The 25,296-nt window shown below is 45.4% G+C and overlaps 1 protein-coding gene across 1 annotated transcript in view; it reads right to left on the minus strand.

Annotated features, from left to right (window-relative positions):
* STK4 (serine/threonine kinase 4) overlaps positions 1-25,296 on the minus strand; it is an 89,483-nt gene that overhangs the window by 24,016 nt on the left and 40,171 nt on the right. The window contains exon 10 of the mRNA XM_004698007.2: positions 14,682-14,839. Coding sequence (XP_004698064.1) covers positions 14,682-14,839 — 158 coding nt within the window. The remainder of the gene's footprint in view (positions 1-14,681; positions 14,840-25,296) is intronic.

Raw genomic sequence — 25,296 nt, forward strand, 5'->3', positions numbered from 1 at the left:
AACCCAGGACTTGAGGCCAAATGATGGACTCTGGCCCTCTGACTTTTCAGCCCAGCTCTGAAGGCCTTGGTTAGAGAGAATCAACTTTGCTTGGCAAACGGGCATCAAGCACAAAAGTACCGTGGATCAAATTCTGAAGGATCAGCCAATTTGAGATGCATTACAGTTAATGCCAAAACCAAGCTGGTGTGTGCTGACAGTTCCTTTCTGGGGGTTTTCGGGGCAGGAAAACAATGAAACTCAGAGTTTGATGTGGAAACTTCCTATCTGTAGAACACTAGAAGCTACCAAGATTCGCACAACCCATGATGCACCGGGCGCATTAATTCCGGACTGTCGGGAAAAGTGGCTGGCTGTGTGGAAGATAGCGGGTTTGTTACTTCACTCCTCATACCAGGGCCAGCTCCACAACATCGGATCCGATACTGACAAGGGACTCAAGCAACCATCCTAGCACAAGAGTGCTTGAAATGCTTGTGTTCTTAGAATGCAAACCCTTGTTTGCAAAACCTGACATGACATTCCAGAAACCACCAAGAAAAAACTGGTTCATTAAAATACCTAAGAGTGAAACAAACAAAAGAAGAAGTAGGTCTGAGTAGTTAGAAAGAGTAGGCAGTTTTTTAATGGGAAAATATATAATTTGGGTGGGGGGGGGTATTCTTATGATAGATGTTAAAAGTTCAGAGCCTTCCTTGAGAGAGGAACAGCTAGCTGATAGTGACACAGCCAATCAACCGCATCTGTTGCCCTGGAGTCAACTGGCGCTCTAGGACAGAGAAGAGCTTCCCTCTGGTCCCTGGGTGTCATTTTTACGGACACAGACGGCCACGTCTTTCTCCTGCAGGGTGAGACGGGAAGTTGGCAATGTGTACCACGATTGTCTATTTATAAAAGGTTTAGCCCAATAATTCCCCTTCCAGGAATTAATTCTAAAGACAAAGACAGCATACAAAGATGGTCATGAAAATTAGGTTTATGAAGACTAAAATCCTAGAAGTCACCTACATGTCCATGAATTGAAGAGTGGAAACAGAGCTCATACACGTGTTTCCAGGGCCAGGGCAGGCTCACCGGGCCATTATTAAGAGGAAAACAGGAAGTGGTGGGGTGGAACACACAGACATGCTCATGCCTGGTAGCGGTCCAAGCCATACAAATGCTACATGCCACCACGTGGTTCTCCCTCCCCTGGCTGGCACATCTGCCTTGGAGCCGGGTGAGCATAGTATAGCCCAGGGGTAATCTCTGCTGCCTGTTCTCTCGGCAACCGGCCAAGCAGGAGCTCCTGAAGGCTCCTGGGCTCTATCACATTCCAGTAGCCACAGAGGAGCATCACAGGCTCCGCAGAACGGACAAGCTCTAATGTTGCCACCTCGTGCCCCTCGAGTCTCAGCCTCAGCCAGGCTCGCATAGGCCCTGGTGAAGAAAGTGGAGTGGGGAAGACCAGTCAGGGAGGCAGGACGAGGCTCTCCTGTGGGTTTCATGTTCCGAGAAGCACAATGGATTCAAGGATGACACAATGGCACAATCCTGGACATCAGGTGTCTTCGACATGACGGCGCATGAAGCTCCAAGCGATGGCCAAACACCAGGAGCTCGGGCCCCGTTTCTTAAACTCCTCAGATCAAGTGCTGAATTCTCATGAGACAGGGGTCACAAACACAAATGTTTTCAGGGGCCAAGACAGGCTCAACAGACCAGATTGAAGACAAACAGTTAAAGACAACAGGAGGAAGTGGGAGTTGTGGGGTGCTGGGGGCTCATGCCCACTGCAGCCATCCACACTGCACAGATTCCTTGCGGTGCGGCCAAAGATTCTAATGAATCCAGCACTGGCTATGAGGGTCTGAAGAAACGATGCTGAATTCACAGTACCAGTGCAGTGCTGAAACATTCCACAGTAAAACTTCAGGGCAGCTGTTATCCTCATTAGCCACGCCACTGCAGGGCAGAGTTGTCACTGATAATGTGGCAGGTTATACATGGTATTTTTATTGCAAGACCTTAATGCATCCCAGGGACGGTTTTAAATTAATCGGAGAAGGCTGGTGTTTATAATCATAATCTTTGCAGCACTTCCAAGAGCAGAAAGACTCCACTTCAATCTGGATTGAAACGTTTCTTTTCCCAGAGTGTGAAAAATGACTTAATGCTTGGTCCTGTCATCCTGGGCAAATCTTTGAACTTCATTTAAGAACCTCACCCTGAGGGTGTTTTACATTCCAAAAGGACACATCTATGGCTGAAGGCTGTACAATCCTAGAAGAGTCTTTGCTATGGTTTTCCTCAATTAAAAAAGATAATCATAAAAGTGACTGGTGGGTCCCTAGAGGGGATCAGGGTTTGCTCTTCCTCTGTGATTGGCCAGCCACCTTCCCATACACTGTGGTGTGCCAGTCGCAAAGAGCTCAGCTGCTCAAACAAAGCACTAGCAGTGACGGGCTCCCAGATGGCTAGAGGTCTCTGTCTGTCTGTCTGCCTCTCTCTTTCTCTCTCTCTCTCTCTCTCTCTCTCTCTCTCACACACACACACACACACAGGCGCGCGCCTTTACATTTAACAACTGCACTATCAGGACTCCCAAATACTTTGAGTAACAGCATGAATGTAGTTACTTGTTCTGACAGCACCCTGGCAGGCACAGAAGAGGAGCCATCCAGTGAAAGAAGGTTTGCCAATGTTTACAGTGGTATGTTTGTCATTTCAACCTGACACACAAGATTGTCACCACTAAATTAAGCTTTCCCTAAATGTTCAATGAATACTTCAAACCAAGCACTTACGGAATAAAGCCCAAGTGGCTGCAGCTGGGTGCTCAACAAAATTATGAAACGCGTGGGGCCGCCCTCCTACTTCCCCTTCTTGGTGTCCCACCTCAGTCTCCCTCTCTTTCCTCTTTCCAGTAGGCCGTCCACCATTCCCACCCCGCCAGTATTACACTGAAGGCCGTCTCCTGTGCCAGGTACCCTGCTAAACACTAAAAGCATTTTCTAATTTTATCTTCTCAATAACTCAGATAAAGATTATTTGTATCTTCATTCTAGATTAAGCAACTTGCCCAGGGTTCCATATCTGATTCGGGTCGACTGAAAGTCTATGCGGTTCTTGGCTAGTGTCTTACAGTGGTTAAGCACGTGGATACTAACTGAAAAGTTGGTAGTTCAAAGCCACCAATAGCTCAAGAGAGAAAGGACCTGGTGATCTAATGCCAAACAAAAACAAAAGCCACAAAACACCTCACGGGGCAGTTCTACTCTGTCCCATGGGGTCCTTATGCACCAGATGGACTTGTGTTTGTTTCATCTACTGAGCATCTACCCAGGCTCTCTCCCAGGCTTCTTGAACTCCTAGGAGCGCTCTGCACATCTCCATCTCCAAGATCGACAAAGACCCGGAGAGTTCACAGGCCCCTAAGGGCCTTTAATAGCATCTCTCACCCAGAAAGCTTAGGTGGCTTCCTACAGGCATACAAACTGGCCCCAGTCACACCCGAATCCACTGCTCTTTCTGACTATATCAAGCTGTCTTCTCTAAGGGCACCAACACACCAATGATACAGCAGGAAGGCCAGGCATTTCTCCAAATGCTTTGCCTGTCTTACCCAACTCTGATCTAGGGGTTTCCCAACATCACAATTCCAGCCAGTGTTTCCTACTCAAACTTGACCAAAGGGAGCAAATATCTAAATCCCACAACTATCAAATGTATAGTCCAACTAAATGTTCCTATACACCCAGATGAGTGGATATGACCAAAGAGAAGTTCTGGAAAGTTTTTCAGATAATGCACAACGGGCTCCAATAATGTAATCAGCTAGCACCACACTCTGAGCACTTGTGCGCCCTGGCAATTGGCTAAGGGCTGGGCACCCAGAGAGAAAACTAGCCACCGCACCTGGATTTGATGAATGACCTCTCATGCAAACAAATATGTACTGTTCTAGAAGAAGGAAAGTCTTGGCACCCAATCACCTGGATTGGATGCCTAACTTCCTCTTTTAGTAATCGGGTGCCATTAACCAGATGTCTCCTAGCATCTCTTGGTCCCCTGTTAAACGGGGGGCGGGGTGGTGGTGGATTGGGCCAGTTGTACAAGGATGTGGTGAGAGGTCACTACATTGACACAAGCGCAAGCCTGGCAGTTAATGTCCCACAAGTCCGCCGTGACAATCCTCTAGATCACAACAGAACACCAGAAGTCTACACAGAACCTCCTCCTTGGCCTTCTGCTCTGTTCAGAGTATGTCTCATAATTCAAATAATAAAATAAAAGACGGTGGTTCTTAAAAGGAAAAATAAGAAACGATGCTCAATACATGGGGCAGAGGCACATGTGGAGCAGTGTGTGAGCACGGGGCTGGCTGCTTGCTAACCAGGAAGGCTGGCTGTTGGAAGCCACACCGTGGCTCCAGGGACAGAGACTGGCCGTCTGCTCCTGTATGGACCACCGCCCAGCAAACACTATGGGGCAGCTCTCCTCTGCCACACGGGCTGGCTACGAGTCAAAACTAACTGGTCCGTGCCCAACAAGACCAACAACAATATCCACAGCACCCAACCAGGACCGAAACGGCCTCACCATTCTCTAATAGAACATTACTCTAGTTCTGAAACGGCAACAGGGTTCACCTAACCCCAGCCTACATGCCATCTGATCCTTTCTCCAACACCAGAGAAAAGTACGGCATGTGGTATTCTGCATGATTTTTACAGAATGAAAACCTGAAGTTCAGAGAGGAGAGGGAGTCACCCAAGGTCCCAGGGAATGCCAGGGCCATCCACCGCTCTCCCAACATACTTTAACATCCATTCTACTGGTCTGTCTTCAGCTGTCACCCTCGGCTTAAAGAAAACTTGCTTTACACAGTGCAACCCCGCCCCTCCGCCCCCTAGTCTTGATGAGTCCATGTATCACTCATTTTACCCAGCTGGCAACCCTTTCAAATAAAAGACTGCACAGAAGTGGCAAGAGAGTGACACCTTCTGGCAAAAGTGCGTTGCTGCAAAGGAGAAGCATTGAGGGCGGCAAAATTCGAAGAAAACAGGAAGAAACCCCCACTGCCTTCAGATGATACAGGGTTTCCGAAGCTGTAAATCATTACAGGAACAGGCAGCTCACAAGCTGTAAATCATTACAGGAACAGGCAGCTCACTTTCCCCCACGGAGCTGCTGGCGATTTTGACCTGCTGACCTTGCAGTTAGCAGCCTACCAGGGCTCCTGACTGATCTTAAGTCCTTATTATGCTGTGATCTGAGAGTGTGAGCTGAGACTTGCAAGAGGAGGGATCAGAATCAGGGCCAGCCCACAGCTGGCTGCGAGGAGTCGTGGAGGCCACACAGACCTTCATGAGGCAGCTCTGTGCACGTTTCTCTAGAGCAACCACAGGGTGTTCTCCACCAAGATAGAAATAGACCAAGCCAAAGAACTGCCGGACTCCAGAAATTGGACTGTCAACACAGAGAAGTGAGGAAAAAATGAGAAGGGATGAGGCAGGATGCTGACGACGTAGCAGTTGTAGTGATCAGCCAGTTCCGATGAGTACGTGTCAGGATGATCCAGGAGCATTTCCTTAAGAAAGAAGGATCTCATTGAGAAATTAATTATCTGATGCATTCAAACATTCTGAGAAAGGCCTAAAACTGCCAGAAGTTTAGAGGTTATTTGGGGATGATTATTAAAAAAAAAAAAACACCCCATGGGGCTGTTCTACTCTGTCACATGGGCTCACTGTGAGTGGAAATCATCCCCACAATGCCTAAAAACCTACAGGGACTCTGTTAAACATCAGAGACAAGAGAGATCTAATAAGCAAAGGTGGAAGTTTCAACTCAGTTTACGTCAGAGGTGAATCACTCCTGGAAGAGAAGGAAATACAATTTTACTTACCGATCCCCCAAACCTTGCATTTGAGGGCACGTCAACATTAAATTCCTCGTGCACACTCGGATCTACACAAGGAATGAAGAGTCCAGAAATGAGGTTAACTATTTAGAATCACTACAAAGTAACTGAAGGTCTAAAATAAAAACCACAGATTACGGAGTTTATAACATGTGGATCAGGAATATGTGCAACAGCAGCACAAACGGGGAGGGGGAATAAGGTGGGAAAACTATAGTAGGGTTTAGAAGTGTGCATGAAGAGGTACAATTTATTTGGAGGTAGACTGTGATACAAGCAACTCTTTGAAAGGTATAATATTATAAACCCCAACCTAATGTTGAAGATGAGCTAGGCCTTTTTCTTTCAGAGGCCCTGGGCTACCTAGGAAAATAACTACTTTCAGAATACTCACAGAGATTCTTTGTATCTAAACCACCGCCATTGAGCCGCTGTGACTCACAGTGACCCGATAGAGGGTCTCCCCGCAGGCTGTAACTCGCTATGTGAGCATGTCAACTCAACTTCTTTCCACAGAGAGGCGGGTGGATTTGAACTATCACCTTTGTGGTTAGCAGTTGAATGCTTTCTTCTTTGGATGGGAGCAAGAAAATCTTCCCCCTTGTCTTCTGACCATTTTGTTTCAGGAATATAAATTAATGAACTGTTAAGAATCCACGAGAAAAAACGAAAAACAAAAACGTGAGGTCAAGCTGAGAAGAGAGTGAAGAAGTAGCTGCCAGCTCAAAGGAAGAGGACGGGCAAAGAGGGCGCTGGGAGGGGCGAGCACAGTTCAAAGGCATGGCTTCGGACGTGGACATGGGGAAAAAATAAGCACACGTCACCTAGGCAGAAAACAAAAGCCTTGCTTTCCAGATCAATGATGAATGTGTACTTGAAGCAGCCTTCCCGCCGACAAAGAGCAAACACAGAGGCAAACAGTTGTTTGCTCCTTTCCTTCCTGACTCTACGCGGATGGATGGTCTGAACCAACCCTGCAGCGTGGCCCTCCCTGTAGAGTCCAAGGTTAGAGGTGCCAGGCTCTGATGACAACAAGGGGGACCCACACCTGTGCTTTTGAATGCCAAGCTGGCAACATGCAGACGCCAAGGGGATCTCACCAACACCTTTCAGAGGGGCTGGATGACTCATTTTCCTGAGACACAAGGTTTTTACTAAATGCAAGTCTTCTTCGTTTATATAAACTGTACCAGATTTGGCCGAGCAACATCACTGAAAAGATCTAATTCTTGCTATTGTTTTAAGAGAGTTACTCAGGCCTAAAATATGAAACATGCTTCTCAACACCAAGAAGCCAAAGCAGGGACCTTAGCCAGTCCAAGGCCCCGGGAGCTGTGAGGTCCGGGGAGCCCAACATGGGAGGGTGAGTCCATGGCAGTGGTTGGCTGCGTTCGGTTGTTTGCTTGTTTGGGGGAGGAAGTTTTTTAATGGACAGTAGGGACTGCTGCACAGGATGGTGACTGCGATCGTGGAGTCATGTCAGGGAGCTGGCTGAAAGAGCCACAATAATAAAAAAGAGCAACAACTGTAAGTGGTTTCATTTCCTGTTGATGAATAAACTTATAAAGCAATCACCCCATAACCGCCACAGACAGCCTAAACGCCCACCAGCCAGAGGCTGCACAGCCTCCTCTCAATGGAGTAATGTGTCAGTCTGGGTGCTTTAGAGAAACAAATCCATAGAAACTCACGTAAAAGAGGGAGTTTTATATAAAGGCTAAGTGCGCATCAAAAAAACCCATCCCAACCCAGTGCTGTCCAAGCCCACAAGTCCAACATTAACACATTAACCCATATGTCTAACACCAATCCACAAAGTCCTCCTCCATCTCACAAAGCACACACTATGATGCTGACTGCAGGAGGAAAGCCAAGTCGGTGAATGTGTAAGCATCTCAGCATTGGTAAAGGTCTCTACACGGGTGTTCCAGCACCCAGGGCTGCATCGCGGTAGGTCCATGTGGCTTCTCCTCAGGGATATCTTGCAGGAAGTCAGCCTTGCCAGCTGAAGCAGGGAACTGCTAAGACAGCTGTACCCTGGTACAACCATAAGAAAGCAAGAGACCAGAGAACTAAGGAGAGACTCACCGAGCCATTTATCCCTCCACCCTTCAATTAATCCCACATGTGTTTATCGGCCAGGTTGGCACAATAAACTAACTACCTCAAATAGCATCAAACATTAGCAAAAAGTACCACAAACTATCTCTACACCCTGCTATAGAGCGAGTTTTAGGGTACATATAATTAAGTAAAAGCCAGAGGGAAGAGTTTGCACAGTAAACTATTCTATCTGAGAATGAGGGCACAAATAGATATACTTGCACATATATAACTTCGCAGCAAAAAGGTGGGGAGGAAACAGTAGGGTAAGGGGAGGACAGGACAGGGGTAGAAGTTAAATCTGAGTAATTCTGTTTTGTAGATTTGCCTTCAGAACCAGACAAATAGTTTACATGAACATAAAACAGCAAAGAAAAAGAAAACGTTTAAACAAAGAGAGCAGAAAGGAATAAAGAACCCCATCTGTGCAGGAAGTGTGAAGCTCAGCCAGCCCCACAGGCAGAAACCAACCCACATGGCTTCAACATACAACGACTTGCCCTGACTGAGGGCAGAGAGAAGTGCAGCGCAGTCTGAAGCCATGGCCGGCGCTGACTGCTGCTGGTAGCGCTGGCTGGTTATTCTGAGGCTGGCATAGTTGTGAGATAAAGGCAAAGGAGGGTGCTTTGGAGATACTGCAGGTTCTACATCACTGCAGTACAGGGAACACTGCAATGAAGCAAGTGCATACGAGAGTTATGCCTACACAATACTGTATCTAGTAAGTGGGCAAGTGTTATGAAAAAGTGTGAAACCTTGTGAGAATGGCCAAAATGGGGCACGGAGACACAAAGTGAGCACATGCTGTTGAAAGAATGGCGCTAACAGATTACAAGAATCTACGTATAGCCTCCTCCCTGGGGGATGGACAGCAGAGAAGAGGGTAGGAGGAGACGTCGGGCAGTGTAACATATGACAAAATAATAATAATTTATGAATTATGAAGGGTTCATGGGGGGGGAGGATGCAGCCGATATTAAGGGCTAAAGTAGAAGGCAAATGTTTTGAGAATGATGGGGGCAACAAATGTACATATGTGCTTGACACAATGGATGTATGTATGGATTGTGATAGGAATTGCATGAGGCCCCAATAAAATGATTTAAAAAACAAAAAGAATGGCGCTGACACATTTGCTCAACCACAAACCACAAGCCTTGAATAATTTTTTTTTAAAGCAGTATCTGCCAAGCACAATAAAAAAGTGCAATAAAAGAAGGTCTGCCTGGAATTATACCGGTCATGCTGGGAACTGACACTTACATGGGGTGGGGAGGGGAGACTCAGAGATAGCAGATCAAAGAGATTGAGGTCTTGTGGTCTTGAACCTGCACTGAAAACAACCTACAGACTCATGAGTTTGTCTTTTTTGTTTTTTAAGCCTTCCTAGTTTTGTCCATTGAAAAGGCTAGACAAACTCCCCCTAACCCTAATGAGCAGCGTTCCTGGTACCCAGATGATGGTCTCAGAGCACCAATGCCCATTAGGAAGAACCAGAGTGCTTTCAAAATATGGCGGCTTCCAGTTTGGAGCAGGAAGACTACAAGATAACCCTGGGGCATCTTGTCACACCAGAAAACAAGAAGCTATCAAATACTGGGGAGTGGAGGGGGGCACACCATTCCTCAGTAAACCTAATTTAAGATAGAAAACACTGCTGCTGTCATATTAGGATGAGACTATTTGAATATAAAAATGACAAGGTTAAGGAACATCAAATATATATGAATCCAATCTTTTATAACGATACTAAAAACAGTTTTTAAAATTGGTTCCCTCTGAAAGATGCTAGAGAACCAACTCATCATTTTGAAAACTGCAAAGAAAGGATGTGGGGGAGAAATCAATGGCACAGACTGCCTGTCCTTGAGCAGCTGTATCTGGGAGGATCTGCACAGCGAGTGAGGGAAGGGTTACGTCACAGCAGTATTTCCGCTGGTAAAGCGAGAAGAATGATGAAACACCATCCACTGAAACCTGTGAGCTGGAACTCGATGAGACCTGCCTTATTTTTCTGGGTCTCCCAAGTTTCTGCCTTGATAGGGGGCAGCCTCTCACAGTGCAGTGTAGTGAATTTAACTGTGCAATGTGGTGAATTTTATTTAATATGGCTCTTCTAGCTATAGCCTTTCTTACTCCCACCAAATGACCTTTGTTTTCCTGATGGGCCTGGGGAAGAAGACTTGGGGGTGGGGGGGTGGGGCTGTTGATTGGATCACATGATTCAGCTCTTAGTGACTATTAACATGGTTAATTGTGGTTGACAGACAGCTGGGTATAAAAGGAGCCCTCTCAGAAGCAAGAAGGGGGAATCTCACTTCCAGAAGAGAGAAGAGCCAGGAGAGGAGCATATCCTGAGGACCCCAACATTTCTCTGCACTGAACCTCTTAGATTCAGGAGACAGCTTTGATACCAGAGGGGAGCCAGCAGCAGAACCAGGAGCTAGAGACAGGGCAGTGCACTTCCCAGCCCACACAGTTAAATGAAGCTAACTTTGGGGCAGGAGGTTGGCTTGTGGAGTGGGCTACCTCTGGGCACTTAATTGGGGGAGCTGAGTTGCTGACCCAGAGTTGGGGCTGGATGCCTTTGATCAAGACTGTGGGCATTTAATGGCGGCTCTAAAAGAACTTTATAACATTGCCCAAGCTGGCTAGAAGCCAGGTCAAGAGGCTGAGGGCCAAAGAGGGGCATGCCTGGGATGAAGGCAAAGAAACTGTCCTGACTGAACAACTGTATCCTGAGAACTTCTCACCTCAGAACCTGCTAACTCCCCTAATAAACACCATAACTGTGAGCATCTGCTGTGAGTTCTGCATGGCCACTGCAATGAATGAGAGCCCAGCTGAGAAGTCAGTGCCATGGGGGGGGGACAGGTGGTGTCAGAATCAGTAAGGAAAGTTTGGAGGGTGGAGGCATGTCTGACCTCTGCTGTGTGGAAATCGGCCTTGGGAGCTGGAGGTGATCAGGTGTGGCCTCCACATGTAAAGAGGCAGAGGAGAGACTGACTGATGGATTTTAAGCAGTTGGCTTATGTGATTACTGGTGCTGACATGTCCAAAATCCACAGGCCAGGTAACAGTCTGGAAACCCCAGTGGGATAGCTATGTCACACCCTTGAGGCAGACTTCTCTCTCTCTGGGAAACCTCAGTTTTGCTCTTAATCAATAGCCTTTAACTGGCTAGATGAGGCCCAACCACATTACTAAGTTAGTCACTTCCCAAATACCTTCAGAGCAATATCTAAACGAGAGCATGGGCAAATAACTGGGCTACATAACCTGGCTGGCCAAGTTGACCCAGAGAATTAAGCAGTGGGTTAAAATGCTAAGCACTTAGCAAGAATCAGACAACTGGCACCAACTGCATACTTCACAAGCACGGGAGCCAGTGAAACATTAAAGCCCATTTCCTTAAGAATATTCTTGATGAAGCAGTAAAAATCATTAGTTTTATAAAAGGTAAGCCTCTGAGTACATGCTTTTAAAACGATTGTCTGGGATCAAATAGCAAGTGAGCATATAGTCCTTTGGCCACATGCTTGAAACGGGGAAAGCACTGTGCAGCTGGGTTGTGCACTAAACGAGGTGCTGCTGCACTGACGTAACTTCTATTTGAAAGAACGAATGACAAATGTGGTTGTTCAGCCTTTGGTATCAGGATGAACAACTGAGTATTTGTTGATAAAATCCAAGCTGCCAAGCCAAACTTGGGATTGGGAAAACTTTATTCCACCACTTGGCAAATTTGAGTTTTCTAAGACTTTTCTGATGGAATTGTTAGGGAAATTAAACCTAGATACTGTATAATGAATGGAGTGTTAGGTGCCCTGGTGGCACAGCGGTTAGCATCTGACTGCTAAGTGACAGTGTCAGCCATCTGAACCCACCAGCTGCCCCCAGGGAGGCAGATGGGGCAGTCTGCTTCTTGAAGGGCTGACAGCCTGGGGGATCCCTAGGAAACAGGTCTATTCGGTCCTACAAGGTCACTATGAGGCGGTATCAACTTGAAGGCACTGAGTTTGGTCTGGGTTGGGCTTAATAAAGCAAAGGGCCAACATTTGGAAGATCTGTGTAACTCAGTGAACCAATGTTTTCCAAACTACCAGTGCATGATATTATCAAATGAAGTCTGAGTCAAAGTGGCATTCAAAGAACAGTAAGAAAAGTTCATTGGTGATGGGCTCGGAGTCCACACTGTAACTAACCTTTAAGAAATCACCACTTATTGAGTTCCAATGTCATACCAAAGAAGAAACTCCAAAATTGCTCAAAAAGGCTATTAAAATACTTCTCCATTTCCAATTACACACTTTTGATAGGCCAGATTTTCTTCATATACTTCAATCAAGATAATACATTACAACGGACTGATTGTGGACACAGAATTGATAGTCCAGCCATCTTCAACAAGCCAGACACTGAAGCTATTTGGGAATAAAAATGCTGATGTTGATCTTCTCGTTTGTTTTTGTTTGCGAAAACATGGTTATTTCTTATAAACAATAAATTTATATAAATTCATCTGATCAACTTATTATCTTGAATAAAAAGTGCCTCAGTCGTTATTAGTAATCCCGTAAGTACCGATAGACAGGACTCAACATAAATAAAAGCTCTTTGGGGCCCACATGCCATCAGGATGCGTTCTCAAAGACAGGAGTAAATAAGAGTCTCTGCTACCACATCCGTCATGCTTTTAAATTATAAATAAGGTAGTGACTCTCACTTCCCACCAAATGTCTAATTTTTGCAGCATATAGCCCACATGCACAACCTAATGAAAGCAAAGGAATGGACTATGCCCTGACAGTTCGATAATGGGTCTTCGTGGAAACCCACAGAGATCTCGACTTACCATCAGCTGTGCAGCCTGGCATGGGAAGAGGGGAGATAATGTTTCAGGACCACAGACTGCTGTCATTCTCCCGGGAGGACACTCGGGCTACATGCACCTGCTCTACCACAAAAGCCCGGTTGAAATGGCATCTCATTACCCAGAAAGTCTGAACATTCAATCTTGTTCAGGCTGTGTTACTTTCATCAAATTAATTTTGGATTAACATTTTAGTAGTTTTATTCCCTGATGGCCCCATCGTCTCACGACTTCACAGAGACACTAGGTCTCTGTGCTGCATTAGACATCTATTTTTAATTTCTCTGATACATCAAGGAAAAATCTGAGAGCTAACTGTTTCCAAAAACACAGGGGCATGCCAGACACTAATTTCCTTCACTTGAAGTTCTCTCCTTCCTCTTTCCTCACCACCCCCACACCCTCTCACCTCCAAACGCAATTACTCAGTACTCCCAGAGCCCACTCTATCCCTTCAGGCCTCCACAGACACACTTCATTCTGCCTCCAATGCCCTTCCCCTCCTCCTCTGGCTGGAGAATTCCAATGCATTTTCAAAGGAATGAGACTCCTTGATGCCTTCCCTGGGGTTCTTGCGCCCTCTTCTGGGCTCCTACAGCATTTTCATAGGTACCTTACCAGCAGGATGTATCAGAATATAGCCTCCAGAGAGGTCATCTGGTGCAGGTGGAGCCAGACTGCTTAGGTTCAAATCCTTGCTCTGTCCCTTACTATATGAACAACCTTGAGGAGCCCTGGCAGCAGAGTGGGCTTTATGTTGGGCTGCTATCCACAAGCACAGCAGGTCATCCGCCCACCAATCGTTCTTCATGAAAGGAGGCTCTCGGCCTCCTCAGTGGAACAGCCTCGAGGGACTTCCTCTGGCCTTCCCAAGGTCTCGACCACTAGTTGTATGAACGATGGCATTCCTGACACTCCACAAAAGTAGGAGTTGAGTTATGGAAGAAAGACATCGTTTCCTCCAAGCCAGGGGGCCAGCAAGGAAGGCAGGATTAGAAAGGCTTGCCAGAGACTAAAATCCAACGCCTAAAATAAGCTCTTTTGTAAACAACAGAATTATGAAAGCTGAGTAGCAAACTTTAGAATTTAAGGAAAAGAAAAAATTTCATTCCTAAAGAGAAAAATTCTCTTCTTAAAAGCACTGAAAAAGGAATGTAGATTCCTTACTTTCTCCCTGAACTTTTTTGTTGACTCTACTCATTAAAGCCATGCGAACTGTAGTAAGTGTCGGTGGCTGAGGGACTTTCCACGGCAGAGAAAGCAAAAACACACCTGGTTTTTCACAAGAAACTCTGGAGCAGTTTAATAGCCATCCTCAGACCAAAAAAAATTCAGAACCTTCTCTGAGGACCTTCAGTTAAGAGCAGGGTTTGCAAATTAGCAGTCACTGCAAACCAGCATCAACTAATTCCTACATATAAAATCACAATCCTACATAGACTGCTAAATACAGCGGTAGCTTCATTTGATGGTAGAAGGATTCTTTTACCATGAACAGTTTCAAACTTGACAAGAAGAAAAGTGGCACGAGACTAAAGGATTTCTTGGTTCCCACCCCCCAAAAAAACCACCCCACTAACCAGGGGCCCTGCAACTGCTCAAGTGTCAGTCAAAACACTGCTCTCTCAAACTCGGATGGGGCTCAGGCTGGGAGCTGCTGCCAGAGGGGGTTAGCAGAGCCACCAAGTGCCAGGAAGAACAGCCCAGACTCGCCCAGTGAGCGACAGGGTTGGGTGTGTGATCTTTCAAATAATCACGTCCTCCAGAAGTCATGGCCACCTGGCTTCCAACCCTACTTACGAACTCATAGTCTCCATCCTGCGGCACCTTCCAGTCTGAAGAGTTTCTCAGTGGGCCCGGCGTGCTCTTGCCAATGCTGTTGGCCTGGTGCTCCTTTTCTTTTTGCTCGAAGTACTCAAGGAAAGATGGCTTTGCAGGCTGCATGGTCTCGTCTCTTCCTAAAAAACCGGAGAAAGGGAGGATGAAGAGGAAAGTTTGTCTTGCAAGCACAGTTAATGCATTAACAGGCCTCTCTACAGACGGGCTACCTACAGTCTCCGCATCAGTAGCTCTCCTTGTTAGGGGAGGGATCCTTCAAAGCTCTAGCCAACATCACAGGTAATGGACAAGCATTCAAAATATTTCTCCCAGAATTTAAGAGTTCCCCTAAAATCCCTGCAAAGGTCTCCCTTTTTTCTAGATAAAAGATGATGCAATTATTCTGAATAAGTTCCAAGCAATATTCTCAGAGCCTCTGATAGTTCCTTGGAATATTCAAAATGAAAACAAAGATGTATTGGTAACGTCCAGTATTCGCCACAGGCACAGGAGTAGGGAGGGACGATGATATAGTAGCACAGGATAAGACAATGATTTCCCTTGATAACCTCATGATCCACCTGGATCCATAAAAGAAGTATGCATGAAAAAGAAAATACAAGTAAATCTTAATCCAGTCAGTCACTCTATAAAATATTATGCAACTATAAAAATGTTATGAAAGACAAATACATTTGTAAATGTTATTTACAAGTAATTTACAGAAAGTATGGGGAAAAACAAGATGTTAATATATGTGACCTCAACTTTATAAGACTATAAGCATGAGAGGCAAAAAGTAAAATACGGAAAGAAAACATAACAAAATATTAGCAGTACCTGCCCTGATAGTTCTGGCTTTCTGTTTACTTCTTTTTTGTGATTTTTCTTTTTTCAAGAGCATACTGTGTGTTAAATTAATAGAACTGGTGATACAAAGTCACATGCCCCAAACCTGGAACAAAGTGGTGCAATCTGGGAAGACTGGAAGTAGAGGCCTTAGGTTGGTCCTGAACAAACCACCAGGGCAGAGCCACCAGCCAAAAATAATAAGAACGACAGAAAAAATAACAAGAGTCTTACCAGAATTGGCTTTCAATCCTAGCTCAACGATCCTACCTCACCTGCTCTAATGCCTTTGTGCCTGTGCTCAACCCATTGGACTATATCGGAAAGCACAAACGCTTTTCTAGTTCTCTCTGTGAGCCTGTGGGCTTATACTGACCTTTCCCCCAGTAACCACAGGAAGTCCAGAGTCCTCAAAAGTTGATTGGGGCGGGGGAGGGGGAGAACGACCAAAGGTGGGGTGTCTAGAAAATAAAGAATAAGTAGTGCTTCTCTTCTGGTACCCTACTGCCAAGAAATCTTATCTCCTGACACTTGCCTAATTTCCAGGCAGCGCAGCGACTGCCCTGAGACGTCTGGTATCTTGCTCACTGCCATCACTGCCAGGTCCCACAGCAGCCGGTGCCCGCCCCACTGACTTGGGGTACACACAGCACTGTTAAGACCCGGCAGTGAGCATGTGGTAAATGAGAGTCTTGTTTTGTTTGCTCTCAGGATGATGATTAAGTGCTTTTCATACTTATTGTTTAATTTTTAAGTTAAAGCTATTGGTTCATACTGTATTTCTACCAGAATGGGTATCTGAGGAGTCCCTGAACAGGGCCAAGCAATTCTGACAGAGCTACTGATTACTGACACATACATTATATGAGGGGGTTTCCAAAAGTGCTTGGAAAATGGTATTAAAAGATAATGGAATTTTTCCACACACTTTCGAAGCCCTCTCGGGCTGTGCACTTTCACACAAAATATCAGGATTACAAAGAGCAATCAGGTGACCAGAATGGAAAGTCCAGATACAAAACAGAGCATCCAATGGCGACCTGCTCGTTTGGAAAAAGATGAAAGTGGATCCATCCCTCAAACCTTAAACCATAAAAACTCCAAATGGGTAAGAGCTCTAACTGTAAAGGAAAACCCGTAATAAAGCCTAGAAGAAAACATGTGTGAATTCATTTAAAACCTGGGTGTTAAAAAAACCCTTCTAGCTTGGACAAAAATCCAAATGCAATGAACTCAATAAAAAGAAAATCTATGTGTGGTAAAAACATCATATATAGAGAGATTTAAATAATAGGCATATATATGTACTACAGGCAAGATAAGAAATTAAATGACAATCTGAAAATTGGTAATTTAGAAAATAATGGTAACAAATACCACAACATTTAAAAAAATAAAAGCTTAAGGAGTACTGTATTTATATATGACAGCAATAAGTTCCCAATAAAAACAAAAATCTAAAAAAAAAAAAAAAAAAGGTCACAAGGTGAATTGAAGACTTGAGAAGAGAGCACTGCGCAGACACCCAATCAGCCCTTGAGTGCACGAAACCTGCTGGGGTCACTCCTCGGAGCTATTATCCCTTAAGTTTCATACCCAAAACCCCAAAACGCACCCACATGTGGGAAAAGGATGCAAAACGCTACACCTATAAAGGGGACCTGATAGATCTAAATATCAAAGTGTACAATGGGGCATCCTAGTTGTATAAATAGGGCATTTTGTGGAAAAAAGAATGAAACGATGATGAAATTCATCCACAAATTTTTAAAAGCCCCCTCATGTATCTCCAAGCTTTCTCCACTGAGAGGTCTTGAAGTCAGGATACTCCATTAGCAGGAAGCACGCTTAGCACCCGGAGCACCCAGGTTTCCAAATGCCATTACCCACGAAAAGAGACTCGGGTTTCTTTAAAAAAAAGGGCGGGGGGCAGCTTTCTGGCCTAGGGCAGGAAAAGTACAAGGTGGTCCTGGAACGTCTTTTGTCCCCCAAAGTAAGCAAGTATTCGAGAACTTATGGGGACACCTTCAAAAGCCACCTTGAGCTTCAAAATGAAAGCTCTGAATAAAAGTGGACGTGTGCGCTCCAAACGAAGGGAAGCCTGGGAGAAAAGCAAATAGGGACTTTGTTAGAGAAATCACCATATGACAATTGTCTTGTAGGTGCAAAAGAGACCATTCCCTTCCTTTAGGTGTAGTGGTGTCCTGGTTACACACTGGGGTGGGATTCGTAGGCTCGGCAGTTCGAAATCACCAGCAGTTCTGAGGGAGACAGACTGTGACGTCCAGTGACGTCCAGTGAATCTCAGAAACCCACAGGGGGTCACTAACTCCAAGGCAGGGAATTTGTTTTGTTTTGTTTTGTTTTTAGGAAACACAAACAAAAAGAATATTTCCTATCTTAGGAAACACCACAAAACCACTAAGTGTTTAAGAGTAAGTTACAGTATCATGCATCATTCTCTCATTACTTCTGGGCTTGCATATCTGTTTGTCCATCCTCCTGTAGCTATAGGGAGAGAAATGACCGAAAGGAGTTGATCAATAAAAGGAGCAACTCCTAGAAAATGTTAGATCATTTCTTTTCTCCTGTGGAATTTTTACAAACAAAAGAATAGGGTTTAAAAAAAGGGATCATCATACGCAAAATGAGAAGCAGTGACCACGACTATTAGACTCTGACGGTGCCCCAGTCATCCCTTCCCGTCGCACGACTGTGGGGCAACTGCAGAAATCCAAGGCTTTCCACCACGGCTGAAACACAAAAGGCACCATTTCTGTGACCTAGTTCCCCCTCATGTCACAAAAATTAAGAGCGCGTGTGCAACCTGGCATTTGGACATCGGTCTAACTTTTCTATCAGTGAAGATGAGCAAGGGAGAACATTTGCTTTCTCCATCTTTGAGTCTTCCTCTTGTTTGGAAGACAGCCATTCCTAATATTTTGGGAGCTGAAACATTAACGCTTCTTTGTCTCTTTCAATAACCAAGGGTAAGAAATGAGAAGTGCTGTCTAAAATGTCTTTGCTTTCCTCTTCTGATCTCACTACTGGGATCTTATTACACCTGACCTTTATTAAAACTCAAAGTTCCAAAAGTTATCATGAGTTCTGTTACCAAGAAAAATTTTAATCTAATCACACACTCATACGTAAAGTTATAAATCTAGTTATAGTGAAATGATTAGCTGAAAGGTGGCGAGTAACAGTTTACCAATAAAAATAATAATAATAATAATAATAATAAAGCTAAAACTGATGTTGGAGGCATTACACAACACACAAGACAAATCTCTAGTCTTGCTTTTCAGATATCTACATCTTGGGTCTGATTGGGTGATCCTGGGGAAATCACAGCTGATCTTGGAGAGAACACTGGACCAGATTCCTAGGAATGTCCCTTGCTGCGCTGAAAATCCCACGATTCTATTACGTCACAGCAGCTGTGAAAACACATTCATGCCCCAGCTACCGATAATCATTCAGAAGTCCTTAATCCCTTGAGGGGCAATCGATATAGCCTCCGATCTCAAATATGTCACAAAGTAGATTTGTATGGGCATAATCCCAGAGACCACAGCAAAGTGAAAAATAGAACTCAACAAATACATGTATTTTAGTGGCAGGATTGTCTGATTGTTTTTTTAATAGAAGGAAAAGATGACCAAATTTTTCTTTACCCAAACTGGAATAAAATCTTCAGGTGCAGGTTATGACAATATTTTATGTAAGGAAAGCTGAAGAAGTGAATGAATTTACAGGTGGGGAAGCCACCTCAATTGGCAAGCAACAGCCCAGATTCATATGCAATCAAGTAATGCCTGTCTTTAGTGATCTGGAAATTAACTGCTTGCACACACAGCTTCTTTATGTGTGAGATTGCATCGCTGTTTGTGGTAGTTACATAATCCAGTGTCAATTTGGGACTTGAGAGGATTAAGAGTGAAGGGGTGGAGTCTAGTCTGTCAATCGGATCATAGCCAATGAGGCCTCTGTGTGGGCATGGCCTTCTCCTGAGAATTCTAGGAAATCCTGATTTTCCTCCTTGGAGGGGGGAGACACTTTCTCTCTCTGCTGACTTCCTGCAAGACATCCCTGAGGAGAAGCTACATGGACCTAACCTGATGCAGCCCTGGGAACTGGAGGAGCCACATGGAGACCCCTGCCAGTGCTAAGATGCTTACAATGCCACTGATCCAAAGACTTTCTACTCACTGGCCTGTGATCGTCCTGCATTTGGCATCATTGCATGTGTTTTGTGAGTCTGAAGAGGGCTTTATAGATTGGTATCAGACATATGGGCTAAAATCAGACTTACGAGCTTGGACTGGACTGGGTTGGGATGCTTTCCTAATGTACACTTACCAATTACCCTTTATATCAAAGGCTCTCTTACACACGAGTTTCTATGGATTTGTTTCTCTAGTCCACCAGGACTAACTCTTTGTTGGAGTTCATTGAGATGCAGATTTAAAAAGCCCCTGCTCTCAAGTCAATTCAGACTCATAGAAACTCTATACAGGGCTTCTGAGACTGTGAACCTTTACAGGAACAGGGAACTTCAGCAGTCTCTCCAAGAGCAGCTGGCGGGTTTGAACCACTAACCTTGAGGTTAACAGTCCAGTGTTTATCCAACAGCACTACCCGGGCTCCTTATGGCAGTATTCCTTAATAATGCTGTGATGTAACTGCAACCCTGCTGAGTCTGAGTAAACAGATCGGCATTACTATCCATTATCAGCAGCAACGGTAAAATGCTTGCAAAAATGGCTACAATGATTTCCTCCTGCCATTCATGTGCTTGAGTAGTCCTCTCTCGTGAGACTCAGAACTCCGCCAGGCGACTGGCTCTGACCAATGAGACTGTAACACGGGGAGCAGAGACTTAACAAGTGCACGCGGGGCCTGCAGGGTGGTGAGAGGCCTTTTGAAGAGCCCGTGTCAACAGCTGTCTCAGCTGAAGCCTTCATACATCAGCAAGCGCCACCTGCTATCCTACCAGCTGGGCACAGAGGGAGGGAGCCAGGCAGTCCAGCTAGCCAGAAGTGCCTGGGCAACCTACAGAATTCAACAGAATCATGGAGGTTAATTTAAGGTGTTGTGGTTACACGTTGGGCTGCTAACCACGAGGTCAGCAGTTCTAAACCAGCCAGCTCCTCAGGAGAAAGTTGAGGCTTTCTACTCCTGTAGAGTTACACAGTCTTGGAAACTCACAGGGGCGGATGTACCCTGCCCTATAATAGGGTCATGATGAATCAGAATTCACTCTATGGCAGTGAGTTTGGTTGGGGGTTTGGGGTGCCGTGGTTAAAGCACTAGGCTGTTAAGCAAAAGGTCGGCAGTTAGAATCCACCGGCTGCTCTGGTGTGGCAGTCTGCTTCCATCAAGATTTATGGTCTTACAAACCCTATAGGGCAGTTCTACTCTGTCCCATAGGTTTGTTATAAGTTAGAATCAACTCAATGGCAGTGGGTTTGGTTTGGCCTTTTGTGCTTGTTTTAAATCATTAAATTTTGGGGTAGCTTGTCACACAGGAAAAATTACTGATACAATGTCTGTGTGTCACACACACACACACACACCTACCTATAAGAGTTCTAGACTTTCAGAACTCAGGTTTAAGTTCAATTAACATTTGCTGAAGTTTCACGCTCTCTATAAGATGTTTCCAAATGAAGTTCTCCTCCTAACCTTGGGGCCATCATGTGTGTGTGTGGGGGGGGTGTTTCACTTCTTAATACACCTAAACCCGCGGCCATCGAGCTGATCCTGATTTATTATAGGACAGAATAGAACTGCCCGATAGGGTTTCCAACACTGTAATCTTGACAGAAGCAGACTGCCACATCTCTCCTCCACAGAGTGGCTGATGTGCTCGAACCACCAACCTTTCCGTTGGCACGCCAATGCTTAACCACTGTGTCACCAGGGATCCTTCATTAGACACCTACCAATGTACTCAAAGGACCTATGGAGGCAAATATGCTTCACTTTTTAAAAATCATTTTATTGGGAGCTCTTACAGATGTCATAATATTCCGTAATTCAAATGAATTAAGCATAATTGTACAATTGCTACTACAATCAGTTTCAAAACATTTTCTTTCTTCTTGAACTCTTTGATATCAGCTCCCTTTATTTTCACATTTTATATGTGGGAAACATGTCTAAGATCTCACAGCTGGTAACTGGCTAAGACAGGGTTCAACCCCATCAGTCAGGTGGCACAGTGGTTCCATGGCCAACTGCTAACTGGAAGGCCAGGCTCCACCAGGGGAGAAAGGCTAGACTTGCTAGTAAAGAGTTACAGTCTTGAAAACCCACAGGGATAGTTCCACTCTGTCCCTTAGCACTGACTCAATGGCAGTTGAGTTGGGTTGGGTTTGAGGTTAGGTATGAAGGTTGGTGAGCTGCACTTCATCCTGCAAAACTCTCTGAAATCCAAAGGAAGATTCTGACCATGTTGGAATGGCCATTAAGCTGACTGTAGAAAGAGTGAGGGGGGTGGAGTTTTCCCAGGCATCTTATCTTTGAACTCTTCTTTCAGAGCCCTCAGGCTAGCTGATCAGGTTGGCGGGGCTGCTGCCGCCTGTGAGTCCTGAAAAACTTTGGAGATTCAGCCCTGGGCTGATCAAAGGCAATGTTGTCCCCAAGGCTTTGGCTGGCCCAGGGACTTTTTGTTTCAACTTGAGCTTGGGGATTTCTTAAGATGCAACCCAGGCAATGAAGGCGCTGCCCTGAATGATAATAGAAGAAAACCCCAAACCACTGGGAGAATAGGCTAAGCAGAAAGCAAGGCTCTGGACACACCACAGCCTGCTCTGATTCTTTTACCTGACGCAGGAAAGGCTTGAGCCCCTGTAACGAGACTAGCTCCGTTTCCTTTGAAACAGCATCTGGCAGGGAGGCAGACAATCTGTCAAACCCCACAGACAAAGCCTCGAATTCATAAGCCCGCTGTGTTTCTTTGAAAATGCCAGGTGAAGGCTGGGAGGCTCAAACCCCACAATGCCCAGCAGCCGATGAGTGTATGCGGAAAGCGTGATGGATCCTCACACATAAGACACAGAACAGCAGTGCAGCAGGTGCTACAGCAAGGATGAACCTTGGTGAAAGCAGCCAGCCCCCAAATTACATGGTCCTACTGGTATGGAATGCTCCAATAGGCAAATCTAAAGAAACAGAGAGGAGGTGTGTCCTTGCTTGGCATGAGGATTCTACATAAATAAAATGTGGTACACGCACACCACGGAATATTATTCAGCCATAAAAAGGAATGACATATTGACGGATGTGAGAACTGGATGAACTTTGAAGACATTCAGCTAAATGCAAGGCAGATACAAAAGGTCACCTAGACTGTGATGTATTATTAAAACATTCCCAGACCAGGCCAAGCCACAGACAGAAAGTGAATCAGCGGCTACCAGGGATGGGAAGAGGGCGGGGTGGGAAGTGACTGCTAACAGGGTTGTGTGTTCTGTTTGGGGAATGTCTGGAATTCAATAGTGGTGATGGCTGCATAACCTTGTGGGGACTGTAAAAACCGCTGGATTAAGTTCTGTGCATGATGAGGGCTAAGATATGTGACTTGTAATTCCATTGCAAACAGCGAACTTTTGACAATTGGATTGTGGTGATGGCTGAACAACTCTAGAGACTCAAAGCCACTGCCTGGTACACTTGAAAGGCGTGTGTAGTAATGGTATGGGAGTTAGACGGAAACCTCGGAGAGCTTTGTTTTTCCGGGACGCACAAGCTTTCTTGGCTCCTTCATCAGGGTACAGCCTTACCGCTTTGTCTATTGCTCTGTATTAGTGGGAAAGGTTTTGCCTTTTCCATCTCTGACAGGCTTTCGCCTTACACAGGTTTTGCTGTATATCAATTATGCAATTTTTAAAGCTGTTTTCTCCACTCTCCAAAAGTAGAGGGTTCCCATGAAATCAAGTGGTGTCAAGAGAAGAAGCAATTACCATTCTTCCACGTGAAAAAAGGTGTTTGCGTGTTCGAGGACCCTTCCACCAAATCATACCAAGTACCACATACAACCTAAAATGACACACATAGTTAAAAAAAAAATAACACCAACAAAGTCACGTCAGTAGTTTTCAAAGTTCTTGCTGGATGTAAATAGTATACTATGTTCGACACCCGCCTGTCTTCAAAGCTCTTAGCTAAATCCCAAAGCTAACTATAACACCTTTATGTGCTTTCCGGATGCTTTAGGGCACGTTTTGCTAACAGACACACCAAACAAGTCAAGCTACAGAGCGGATGATCACAGACACAGTAAGGCAACGGAGGCTGGATGCCAAGTGTAGTTCCCAGGCAGGTTAACCTGGCAACGCCACTCTAGATGCTCACTTGCTGCATCTAGGGGACCAGCTGGCTGCAATGCTCTTTTTGGCTGATTTTGGTGGGGTTTCCTTGGGGTTTTTTTGTAAAAGCAAATCCTCTTCAGATTGCTTTCTGGCAGCACACAAGTACTAAGGTAGGTCTTTCATAAAAGATGGTGTAAAGTGAACGTTCAAAAACCAACAACTAGGGACACGTGCATTTCTGAGCTCCCCCCAGTGCCCAGACAGTCCTAGCTGGGGAAGAGCTTGACAGGGCCGGAAGCCGCCTCTTCCTTTGGGATGGAATTTACTGGACCTTAGATGTCAGGCCCTTCCATTTCACACATTTCAGACTGTCAGTACGTAAACCTCAATGGTCAACCTACTAGGCATTTGATCTCTGTAGTCCTAACTTTTCTACCTTAATAATCCATTCATGTGGATGAGAGAACTGGGCAGAGCCTGCATGCTCTTCTCTGTCTCAGGTGTAAATACTTGCAAGGAGTAAAAACCTCAGATAGGCTCTCAGTTGTTGTCTTCTGCCTGGGAGCAGTATGCTTTAACATGCACTTAACACAGTGCATGCCAGGAATATGCTAGACGCACAAGTTCTAAGATTCCCCGGAGCCAGAATAAACTGAACATTTCCAGTTAACCAGCATCACTAACTGCATCGACTTGAAATCACTTGATACCTGGGCCAAAGGGCTCTACTTGCAGCAACTCCTATTAAAAGAGATGCAAATCCAGACTTCAAAGAGTTACTGATGAGAGTCACAAAGGAGCAGCACATCTAAAAGGCTGCAGAAGGTGTGCAGCTAGGAATGCTCCACACCTTGCAAGTTCAAACGCTCCCTCCACCCCCTTGGCATCCAGGGCCCTCCAGGATCCAGACATCACCCACACTTTGCCTTCGTTCTCCTTCAGGAACTCTTGGCTGCCACCAAACTCGATGCTGCGCAGGCATTTCTACCTTTCTGACCTCACACAGACCTGGAGGGTTCCTCAGGCTTGCTGAATATCTAAGCCTTCCTCGGATAAATCCCTAACGTTTCTCCCTACCACCCTACCCAGCACTGGATCTCTCCAGAGGGTGAGATCCCAGCTCCTTCACTGAGTCAGGTGACTATCCAGGGCCCCTCTCGGAAACACTAGGGTAAAGCTCAAGAACAGCTAAGAGTACAGGAAGCAGGTGTCAACATTACATGGTGGCAACTGGCCTCTTCTCCTTTCAATCTAAGTGTCTGGTCATTTTGGTTTTATACACTCAGCACGGAGACACCGCGACTAGTGAACAGTAACTGCTCTGTTCCTTGCTGTCAGGGGCTGTCGAGACAGTTCCAACTCCTAGCAATGCTATGGACAGCAGAATGAAACGATGCCTGGTCTTGCGTCGTCTTCACAACTCTCCTGAT

The sequence above is a fragment of the Echinops telfairi genome, unplaced genomic scaffold, assembly GCF_000313985.2.
Source record: "Echinops telfairi isolate 266 unplaced genomic scaffold, ASM31398v2 ScPeMD7_5592;HRSCAF=6446, whole genome shotgun sequence".
Lineage (NCBI taxonomy): Eukaryota > Metazoa > Chordata > Mammalia > Afrosoricida > Tenrecidae > Echinops > Echinops telfairi.